The following is an 11,338-nucleotide window of genomic DNA, read 5'->3' as shown; positions in this document are numbered from 1 at the left end:
AAAATAACCACTAGACCAAGGCAGTGTATGAGTTTACTTTTCTCTTCTACAATTGACGGTAGAATCCTTGCCTTTTCTATCAGTGATTGAGCTAATAATTGGGACAATAGGAAATCCACAATTGACGTTTTTTTTTTTCCTCAAATCTAATTTCATGGTCCAACAAGAAGCCGCATACAGTAAGCAAATCCTCCATAAAAGCAAAACATGGTTGCTTAGCAAATACCAACTCAGAAATCATGTGGATCCAGAGGTTGCTTTGTGAATTGCACCTCAAATCTTTGGTTGTCCCTACCATATTTTATGATAATCTAAGTGTTGTTCTACTGTCTGAAAATCCACTACTATATTGCATAGCAGATGCAAACATTTCGAAATTGACTTTCATTTTGTGGGAGTCAGGTGAATCATAAGCAACTATACATCATACACATTCCATCCTCTTCTCAAATTGCAAATGTGCTTATGAAACCTCTTATATAAGTAACTTTTGAACGTTTTTGAGGCAAGATTCAATTAGTGCCGTTATGTTAGTTATGTTAGTTATTTGAGTAAGAAAGTATCCTCTCTATCAGCTTATATATATATAAGCATGTTCTCTCTGTAAACAATACAACAACAACACATTTTCTCTATTAATCATCAATTGGAAAATTCTTTCTCAGTTACGTTTACAGTTATAACAACTTCAGGCCAATTTTATATTCCAGTAACTTAGCCACAACATAGTATGAGTAGTTGAGTACATACAAAGAAGTGGAACAACAACAACAACAACAAAGCCTTGTCCCACTAAGTGGGGTCGGCTACATGAATCAAATGACGCCATTGTGCTCTGTCATGTATCATATCTACAGAGAGATCGTTTACATGTAGATCTCGTTTGACCACCTCATGGATAGTCTTCTTAGGTCTTCCTCTGCCTTTCGCCCTTTGTCCATCTTCCATCTCATCTACCCTCCTGACTGGATGTTTTATCGGTCTTCTTCTCACATGTCCAAACCACCTGAGACGCGATTCAACCATCTTTTCCACAATTGGTGCTACTCCAACTCTCTCCCTTATATCTTCATTCCTTATTTTATCCAATCGCGTATGACCACTCATCCATCTCAACATCTTCATCTCTACCACGCTCAACTTATGTTTGTGCTCCCCTTTAGCCGCCCAACACTCCGTACCATACAGCATAGCCGGTCTTATAGCGGTGCGATAGAATTTACCTTTAAGTTTTAAAGGCACTTTTTTGTCATAAAAACCAGATGCACTCCGCCATTTGACCAACCTGCTTGGATCCTATGATTTACATCATGTTCAATCTCTCCATTATCCTGTATGATGCACCCAAGATACTTAAAACTTTTAACCTTTTCTAGGATGTTTTCTCCAATCTTCACCTCTATATTGGGGTTTTCCCTTCCCGAACTGAGCTTACATTCCATATATTCCGTCTTGCTACGGCTTATGCGCAGACCATACACTTCTAAAGCTTCTCTCCATAACTCCAACTTCTTATTTAGGTCTTCCCTTGACTCTCCCATAAGGACGATATCATCGGCAAAAAGCATGCACCATGGCACAGGCTCTTGGATGTGCTCTGTGAGTACTTCCAGGACTAATGTGAAAAGGTATGGGCTTAAGGATGATCCCTGGTGTAATCCCTTCCGTCACACCACCTTGAGTCTTCACACTAGTTGTGGCCCCATCATACATGTCTTTAATTGCCCGAATATATGCGATCCTTACTCTCCTCTTTTCTAAAATCTTCCATAAGACCTCCCTTGGTATCCTATCATACGCTTTTTTCAAATCAATAAACACCATATGTAGGTCCCTTTTACTATTATGATACCTTTCCATCATCCTTCTTAATAGGTATATCGCTTCAGTGGTAGATCTTCCTGGCATAAATCCAAATTGATTCTCTGTTACTTGTGTCTCTTTTCTCAACCTCCGTTCTATCACCCTTTCCCATAACTTCATAGTATGACTCATAAGCTTAATCCCTCTATAGTTTCCGCAACTTTGTATATCCCCTTTATTCTTGTAGATAGGTACCAATGTGCTCTTTCTCCACTCATTAGGCATCTTCTTTGACCTTAAAATCTCATTAAAAAGCTTGGTTAACCAGTTGATGCCTTTTTCTCCAAGACCTTTCCAAACCTCAATCGGGATATTATCAGGTCTACTGTCCTGCCATTTAATCTGCTTTAAAGCCTTTTACCTCGAAGTCTCGAATCCTTCGATAGTAGTCAAGTTTTGATCTTCCCTTGTGCATAATCGACCAAGGCTCGGAAGAGTCTTCTGTCCCTCATTAAATAACTCGTAGAAGAACTCTTCCACCTTCATTAATCTCTCCTCTTGAGCCAACACCTCTCCATCCTTATCCTTTATGCACTTAACCTAATCCAAATCTCTCGTTCTTCTTTCCCGACTCTTTGTGATTCTATATATACCTTTTTCTCCTTCTTTTGTGCCCAAAGACTGGTAGAGACCCTCATATGCTCTTGTTTTTGCTTTACTTACAGCCACTTTGTCTCTTTCTTAGCGCCATATTTTTTCCAATTATCAGCATTGCGGCATAAAGACACTCTTTAAAGCATTTCCCTTTTTATCTTTATCTTTTCTTGTATACTCGCATTCCACCACCAGGACTCCTTGTCTCTTGGTCCTATTCCTTTAGATTCACCAAAACTTTCTTTTGCTGTTCTTCTAATAACTTCTGCCATCTCCCTCCACATCTCTTCCGTGCCTCCGTTCCCCTCCCACTTTGCCTCTTCTCCTACCGGTCTTAGGAAGTTTCTTTGTTCCTCACCTTTCATCCGCCACCACCTCGTCCTTGGGTTCTTCGTATAATGTCTTTTCCTCAACTTTTGCTCAACGCGAAAATCCATGACGAGCACCTTATGCTGTGTTGTCAAACTCTCTCCCGGAATAATTTTACAGTTAATGCAAAATTTCCGGTCGACTCTCCTCAACAAGAAGAAGTCGATTTGAGAGCTTGTCATGCCACTCTTATAGGTTATAAGATGTTCTCTCTTTTTAAAACATGTTTGCAATGAGAAGATCAAAGGTTGAAGAAAAGTCCAAAATAGTTTTACCCTCGGCAATGATCACCCCAAAACCATGGCCTCCGTGAATACTCTCATATCCAGTCACTTCTCTCCCAACATGGCCATTTAAATCTCCTCCTAAGAAAATCTTATCTCCCAAGGTATGCCTTGAACCAAACTCTCTAGATCCTCCAAAACCTTATCTGTGTGTTCGTCCGAACCCACTGCGGTGCATAGGCGCTAATTACATGGAAAGCACCTCCCTCCACCACAAGTTTGATAGAGATGATCCGATCTCCCACCCTCTTGACATCCACTACGTCCTCTTCCACTGCTTATCCACAATTATTCCAACCCCATTCCTATTCTTCACCTTCCTGTATACCAAAGTTTGAAACCAGAAGTATCCAACTCCCTAGCCTTTGCACCAACCCATTTCGTTTCTTGTAGGCACATAATGTTAATCTTCTTGTCATGGTGTCCACCACCTCCATGGACTTTCCTGTTAGAGTGCCTATGTTCCATGTCCCAAATTCAACCTTCTGTCGCTTCGATCTTTACCTTTTTTTGTGAACTAGCTTATTTACCCTCGTCCGTTCACGAAAACGCGAGAACCCTTGCTCATTTAACACTACATCCGGGCACCGATGCAGCGGCTCTTGCTTTGACACCGTACTCGAGCCATACGACGCGTTGCTTCTAGGCAACGACCTAACTTTAACGCAATAATGTCTTTTAATTCATGTTATGGGGGTTCGGCTATATTTTTATGTTGGTTGCCGAAAACCTAACACAACCCTCCTCCTTTATCCGGGCAAAGAAGTGGAACAATTATATCTTATTTATATGGAAACATAAATAATTACATCGGCAATTCATGTTTTCCAAACAATTCTATGCAATTTCCTTGGGTAAAAAGGAAGGTAACCAAAGTAGTTATTATGAGTTGGGACAATTTTATGCCATCGCAACGGAACATAAACCATTCCTTATACCAAAATATGTTTGGCATAGGGGGATGAAATACAGTGTAAAATTTCAAGGATCAACTCGGTGCAACACACTAACGGAGATTGAACAAAAGAAAGGGCAATTAGAGAAGACAAGCTTATAACACAGGAGAAGTTTATAAAGAACCGCGTTTCCCACAATCTTCAGCTCTGGTAACACCATCCATGAAAACATCAATGGTCCAATCCTTCAAGTCCTCCTGCGCACACCATGTGAGAAAAAATCAGCCATAAACACCGCTGACCAAAGAAACAAACAATCCAATGCAGAGTCATAACATTGAATTAAAATTCAAAACAGTGACTAAATGCTTCCGATGAAAACAGGCAAAATTCCTTTAACACATAATCTAACCTAAGCTAGGGCAATAAGTGCTAAATCCCAAATGGGCAGCCTTGCTTTATCATGGGAACTATATTTGACATAGCAATCTCTCATTGCACTTGCTTGTTCTTAGAATAGGTTCCCTTGTATCATTTGCAAGCGTATACTTTACAGGTTGAATACATAAGATATAATGATTTTGGCACACCAGTAAACATGCGTAGGAGATCCATTGGGAGGCTTAGAATTGATTTTGTCAATTTTGATGCTATTTGATTTGCAAGTCTCAAAATCAACTTTTGCATGCATTGCCTCTAGAATTGATTTGGGGATTTTTTTATTTTATTTTATTTTACCTCAATCACTTTAAAAATCAATTCTACAAAAGCATACACAAGTTTCTCAAGGCCATTACTTCTTTGCAGAATGCACTATCCTTGCATCAAATTAAACTCATATGCACTTGAAAGATAACAGAATTAGAAGTAAAAAGTTTATATAAAAATGTAAGTTGCATACAAGACGCAAGGGTTCTCCGGTTCTGATTCTGGCATTAGGGCGGGCAAGCTTGGACTCAAACGGGGTCCTAGGCCGGAGTTCTCGAACCTTGTCCCACTCCTCGCGGCTCAGCATTCTCACACTTCCCTGACCAGCTGGAGCATGCTTGATCTTCCTCTCCAGCAACTCCTGGGCCCTGATTCATCATACTACCAAGCCAAATTCACTCAGTAATTAGGGTTTCCGGTTCTGATTCTGGCATTAGGGCGGGCAAGCTTGGACTCAAACGGGGTCCTAGGCCGGAGTTCTCGAACCTTGTCCCACTCCTCGCGGCTCAGCATTCTCACACTTCCCTGACCAGCTGGAGCATGCTTGATCTTCCTCTCCAGCAACTCCTGGGCCCTTGATTCATCATACTACCAAGCCAAATTCACTCAGTAATTTTATCAAACAGGTAATCTGCAAAACCAAATTCAGGCATGATTAGTGCAACGGGATCATATATATGGTTACCATCATGAGGAGCTTGGCAAGGACTACGATGCCGACGGCGGCGACAACCATGGGCATGGTGGCGGTGTCGAGGTACGACAAGTTTTCGGGGACTTCGACGATGAACTGTTCCTTGCACTTGGGCTTCCTCGTCTTCCTCTTCTTCTCCAATTCCAATGCCTTCCTCTTCAGTGTTTCTGTTGGGCCATCGCGCCGAAGCGTGTGCATCAATCTGTGCCTAATCACGTTCATTCTTCATCTACTCAATCACAACAACGTACACCCAATTTCTTCCTCTTGCTCGTTTCTTTACATCTCCAAGTAAAAAGACAAGATCGCCCTTGGTTCTCTCAGTTAAATTACACTTTGCACCTTACAAACTTGCCTGTTTTTACTTGGATTGAGTTTATCATGTTATGGGTATTTGAATAAATAGCCATTTTGAACTTTGAAATATTACCATTTTGAGTTTTGACAAATGAATTTCGAAAGATGCAAAAGATAAAATCATTCGGTAAAAATATGTTCTGTTTGATAAACTGAACAAAATATTTAATCAATTAATTTATATATTTTTATATACGTTTAATTTATTTTGTCATAAAATATATCGTTAGAAAAAATTGAAACAACATCATCAAACCCATTTGGGTTATTAACCCAAATACAACATATTTATCATTATCAATTTATTATTTATTTTTCTAAACTTAACACAAACAATACATAAAAAATTCATTTTTTTAATTTTTTTTATTTTCTTTCCTTCTATTTTTCATCGTTTATCCAATCAAAGTGTGAGACTGTGAAGGTGAGGTGACAAAATCGCGCTTCTTTGATTTTTCTTTTCAAGTTTTTCAGATGTGCTTGTGTTTTTTCTTTTTTGGTATGAATGCTACTAGAGATTAGACTTTATGAAGAGCACCAATAAGATTGAAACAATTTTTTTTAGTATGGATGAATAATTAAATATGTTTTTGTTTTATTTTTTAAATTTAAAATTATAACATTAAAGTTAGTTGAATTTTAAAATTTGATTAATTTAAAAGAATAGATTTTGTCCAACATTAAAAAGAGATATTCAGATTTTTTAAATTAAATAAAAAATATTTTCTGTTTTTACTAAATTATAAGGGTGATTTAAAAAAAAATATTGATATGATATATATTTTTTTTTTAAATAAATGCTGACATAGATATCTATGTGCCATTTTGTTATTTATTCACATTTTTATAGATATCTATGTGCCATTTTGTTATTTATTCACATTTTTATCGTATCGATACGTATAAATTTATCATCGTACCAAAACAAACACCTATAAAAATTCTTAAATACATAACTCATGTCAAATACAAGCATCATTTATCTCTTATTAAAATAATAATATTTTTATTATTTTTGTCATATTTTTAAATCTTTCATAAATGTATTTGTTGTTCGTATATTTCATAACTGCTTTTGTCAATTACATCAACTTTCAAAAAATATTTAAATAGAATACCTAAGAAAAAATTGTCCAGACGAATTTAGGGTAATAATTGATTGAAGGAAAAAAGAAACTATGGTGATTGCAAATATCAACTTGACGCATCGTGTTTCACTTCATGAAGGAAACCCATTATAGGCTTTGACTCTCTCAAATTCGAAAGAGGGCCATGCCCAAATAAAAATAAACTTTCCAAGAAATTACAATTGACAAAAGGAAATAATATCGTGAAAAAAATAGAACCTTTAAAACTAGTACTAGTATACATGAATATGTTTATTCTCAATTTTTTTCCCTCCAAAAAATATTTTGCTATACTCCAGCTAGCAAAATTGAGAGAATTGGAGTTTTATTTTCTTGAGTGTTTCCACTGCATTTTCTACTCTACTCAACTGCTGGAGCTTAGGCTGATTCTAAACTTTTGACGAATTTTTTAGTCTGTCAAAGAAAGAAAGAAACAATTGAATAACAGAACAAAGAAATTAATGATGCATGGAGTTTGTGAAAATGTTTGTATGAACAGTTAATCAACATTCACTAATGTCATTATGTTTCTGTATCTTCATAATTTCAATTTTGGATACGGAAACATACTATATGCAATCATTCATCATTGCATTTAGAATTCTTAATAATAAAACTTTCTCACCAAATTAAATTTTGTTTCTAAATAAACCATAACACATAATGAAAGTAAAACGTCTGAGGAACTTTAAGCGACTGTATGAAATCAATTTTGCCAAAGATCGGTTAAAATGTGGGATGGATAAAGGTTAAAAGCCTATGACAAAAGTATTCAAGTTATACCTGTTCTAGAGTTAGAAACATTATCACATTCCAAGATCCTAGCCGTCCGAAATTCGGTATGAACCCTTTGTAAAAGGCTGCAGGTCCCTGCAAACATTACATTCCATAACCATATGCACACAAAGTAAAAGCTTATAAACAGAAAACTGGTTTGAGCAAAGAAACCATACATCATTCTTTAACGTTTTGATGAAGCAATCAAGGGTGCTTTTGTAACTAGAATCTCCCATCATTCTTGACTTAACCTGCATATACAACAGAAGAAGATAGAACAACTGAATTAGCAATGGTAAGATTGCATAATTAAGAAACTCACTATCACTAGGCAACCAAATTTTAGACGAAACAACAAAGTATTTCCCATGCACACACCCACTGCCGACTCTGATGGAGCTTAAAAAGGTCAAGTCAACAAGAAATTTCTAAGAAGTGTTAGATGAATTTACTAAAATCTACTATTTTCTAATTTCCCCTGAATTTTTATTTTATTTTTAACTTATATCAAAGTTTAGAAACAATTCTTAGTTCAATATAGAAATGCCAAGACAGTAAAATTATCCAAAATAATTGCCAACACATTACCACGTCGACAGGGGAGCCAATACAGACTGCGAAAAACCCAGCCCCTAGACCAGCAAGAAGATGAGTCACAACATTATCGGTGAATCCCGGAATTTTCAAAATAGTCTGCAGTAAATTTAATTAAAAAAAAAAAGTAATTAGTCAATAGAAAATATAGAGGAAGCATATAAAGTTACTCCGAAATGCAAGTGCATAGAATCTTTAATATTACCTGTTTCACTTGATCATAGCTGGCTAGTTCAGCAGCGTTGATGATAGCATTTCTTGCTATATTGGGGCCAATCCCAGTCCAAAGAGCTCCAACTCCTTCCTGAGTGTGTTGGATGAAAGTTCAAACAAAACTGGTTATGAACTAAAAGTTGGACCATATCTTTATCTTTCACAAATCATATACTTAATGAGCATACCTGTCTCACAATTGTAGAATAAGCATTCAGTGAGCCAGTGTAGCGCCTCGGCACACCAGCAGGCAATTTTCCTTCTGCTTGTAGTCTAACTTTCACAAGATCAGTTGGATTTGCAACTGCAATTGCCACAGCACCTGTTGATAACACAAAGTAAAAAATATTTGCATTACGTATCCAAACAGAATAACATTTATTCTTCATAGTAAAAAGACAAGAATCCAGAGATTAGAAAACAAAAATACTTTAATACTCTCTCCAGTTACATTGATTTATTAATGTACTAAAAGAGTCAAAACAACAATTATCGTACACTGGTGTTAGTAACTTTTAGAACAAAAAACATCCCTAGTTTCATACAATGTCGGGCTTTACCAGTTGTAAATGCAGCAAGGATTTTCTGCAACAAAGGAACATCTCCAACATGATCACGCCCAACATAGAAATTCTTAACCTGTTAAAAGTTATTTGGAAAATCAGTTTACATAAGCAAACAATAGAGATGAACTGAAATGAACAAAAAGTTGTCTCTTTTTATACAAGGTTGTTTAAAACTCACAGGCTCATATAACCCAATTCTTAAACCTCCGTACAAACACTGACGATGAAGCCCTGGCACGATCCCCTTCCAAAGTGCCGAAAGACCTTCTTCCCTGGCAATGGTTGCAACCGTTCCCATCATACCCTTGTATTTAGGTAAGGTCACTGCATCACCCGCTACAGCTTGTTTCTGAAGCTGAAGCCTAACTTTGGCAGTGTCCAAGGGAATAGTGCACACCTATTTGGAATAAAACAATTTGATGATAAATTGATTTCCAAATAGTGGTATGCCAATTGACAAGTAGAAAGATCGTGCAAAACAGTATCATGAGAAGAAGAAACCAATCCAATCAATACATAACAAGTTGAATCAATCTCCAAATACAGCAACTCAGGAACAAAATCCAAACCAAATTATAAATAAATCTCCATATTAGGTGCAAGATATTTAATTCGTTAAATAAATCTTCAGTGCCCCCAAAGTATATGACACATATCCAGAATTCTCCTACCCAACCAGAAAACTATAATTTTCAAGTCATTCAATTAGTCCTGCCAATGACCCATATGGTTACAATAATGCATAATTCATCAACCATAAAATAACTCTTGACCATGATGTAAACCATAGGATTCACGTGAGTTGGTCAAAGTGGACAAGAGCTTCAAGTTACATATGCCCCAAAAAATTAACTTTAGTTAAGGGTAAATTTTTTCGAATTGCCATTAGACAGCTGCGTTCCATGAACCAGACGCCAGACATAGATGCTTCGATGGATGAGTGGTGATCAACTTGTTAATGGCTGTGCATTAATTGATCCAACAAATTTGGAATATCTTAATTTTTTTTTTCTTTCCAGAAAATTCAACTGTGAGACCAAGCATAAGGGTCTCAAAGTCAAATGATCAATGATGGGCAAGTAACTTAGACCGAGAAAATATATAAATAATCTCATCCTATTTTCTTCTATGTCATGGGTAATATTTATCAAGAAAAAAAGCATAAGCACCTTTACGATTTTATTTTCAAAAACGAAAAACAATTTAACAACAAATTTCAGGGAATTGAACAATGCATGCAAGATCCATTACTACTCAAAAGCAACGCATAACAGATAATGGGTCTAAATCCAAGGGCAGGGTCTTTCGCATGATCAACAAAATAAAAGACAATCCAGCAAAGAGAATCACAAGATAAAGGAAACCCAGATGATGAATTTGAGGAAAAGAGGGATACCTCAGCGAAACACGCTGAGAAAGCACTGCTGGCGAAAGTGCCAGCAAAGGAGATATCGGATTTGGAGTTGCCACCAGCCACCATGGTTTCAAGGAGAGGATAAGAAACAAAGAAAAATGCTAAGAAAAAGGGGGTGAATTCACTGAATTGAGACTTATATATAAAGCGAAGAAGAGAATCTATAAGAGGAAAGAGAAGGAAGAGGATGGGTTTTGATGCAAAATGCGAGTGCGATAGTGATGCAGCCTTGGCAAATGAGCCGAAGGTGATTACTGATTTGGCTCCCTTTTTAAAATTGCTAAGATATTACTGTCTCTGATTTTCGGAAACCCAAAATTCAATGTGGTTTTCTCTCTCGGAACATCGTTGCACAAATAGATTCTCAGATTTGATGTGGTAGGTTTCCTGTTTGTAAGAATTAAGGAATAGGAAAGGATTCCGTGAGATTATTTATCTAAGGCAATTATTTGGGATTTTTTTAAAATAAATAAAATAAATATTTTATTTACTAAAATATAAATTTTGTAACATTTTTAATAATATGTAGAGTATCTTTTATCTCGTTTACATTACACGAAACATTAGACGTATTTATTTCGTTTGCAATGTAAACGAGATACATGAAGAATGATAATGTTTACACGAGATACATTACAATAAATTTAATTTTCAGCAGCTATAAAAATATGTACAATCTTTTGTATTCTTCACAAATATCTCACTTCTTCTTCTCTTCTGTTTGTCTTCCGAAAAATAAGTCAAAATGTCTAGTGGTGGTGGATATGTGGTTGTAAGTGTGTATCCCAATTGTTATATGAGAAATAGTGACACCAGGGTTATATTTGAGTGTGATAATCCTATTCTGTTGCACATCCGGCGAATTCGTTATTTGTCTGAGTT

General features: G+C 36.5%; 2 protein-coding genes across 2 annotated transcripts; both read right to left on the bottom strand.

Annotated features, from left to right (window-relative positions):
- Window positions 1–3,876: 3,876 nt before the first annotated feature.
- LOC130973605 (uncharacterized) lies at window positions 3,877–5,754 on the bottom strand. Its single transcript, XM_057898223.1, has 4 exons — window positions 5,400–5,754; window positions 5,201–5,302; window positions 4,908–4,994; window positions 3,877–4,263 (listed from the first exon to the last, which is right to left on the bottom strand). Exons 1-4 carry the CDS (start codon window positions 5,628–5,630, stop codon window positions 4,180–4,182), a joined length of 504 nt encoding a protein of 167 aa, XP_057754206.1. The 5' UTR covers window positions 5,631–5,754; the 3' UTR covers window positions 3,877–4,179.
- Window positions 5,755–6,947: 1,193 nt separating this feature from the next.
- Window positions 6,948–10,840, bottom strand: LOC130973170 (mitochondrial uncoupling protein 1-like). Its single transcript, XM_057897600.1, has 9 exons — window positions 10,439–10,840; window positions 9,221–9,439; window positions 9,037–9,115; window positions 8,665–8,798; window positions 8,469–8,567; window positions 8,258–8,362; window positions 7,846–7,920; window positions 7,676–7,762; window positions 6,948–7,306 (listed from the first exon to the last, which is right to left on the bottom strand). Exons 1-9 carry the CDS (start codon window positions 10,520–10,522, stop codon window positions 7,271–7,273), a joined length of 918 nt encoding a protein of 305 aa, XP_057753583.1. The 5' UTR covers window positions 10,523–10,840; the 3' UTR covers window positions 6,948–7,270.
- Window positions 10,841–11,338: the final 498 nt, after the last annotated feature.

The sequence above is a fragment of the Arachis stenosperma genome, chromosome 4 (assembly GCF_014773155.1).
Source record: "Arachis stenosperma cultivar V10309 chromosome 4, arast.V10309.gnm1.PFL2, whole genome shotgun sequence".
Lineage (NCBI taxonomy): Eukaryota > Viridiplantae > Streptophyta > Magnoliopsida > Fabales > Fabaceae > Arachis > Arachis stenosperma.
Note: the sequence above shows the minus strand (reverse complement) of the source record. Positions and strands in the feature narration are given on the sequence as shown.

Coding starts and splice junctions, on each gene's coding strand:
- LOC130973605 (XM_057898223.1), bottom strand. CDS start 5,630: ATGAACGTGATTAGGCACAGATTGATGCACACGCTTCGGCGCGATGGC. Junction 5,303..5,399: donor TTGCCAAGCTCCTCATGATG/GTAACCATATAT, acceptor TTGGCTTGGTAG/TATGATGAATCAAGGGCCCA. Junction 4,264..4,907: donor CCGGAGAACCCTTGCGTCTT/GTATGCAACTTA, acceptor TGGTGTGCGCAG/GAGGACTTGAAGGATTGGAC.
- LOC130973170 (XM_057897600.1), bottom strand. CDS start 10,522: ATGGTGGCTGGTGGCAACTCCAAATCCGATATCTCCTTTGCTGGCACT. Junction 9,116..9,220: donor GAATTGGGTTATATGAGCCT/GTGAGTTTTAAA, acceptor AACTTTTAACAG/GTTAAGAATTTCTATGTTGG. Junction 7,307..7,675: donor TGTTTCTAACTCTAGAACAG/GTATAACTTGAA, acceptor TTTCTTTGACAG/ACTAAAAAATTCGTCAAAAG.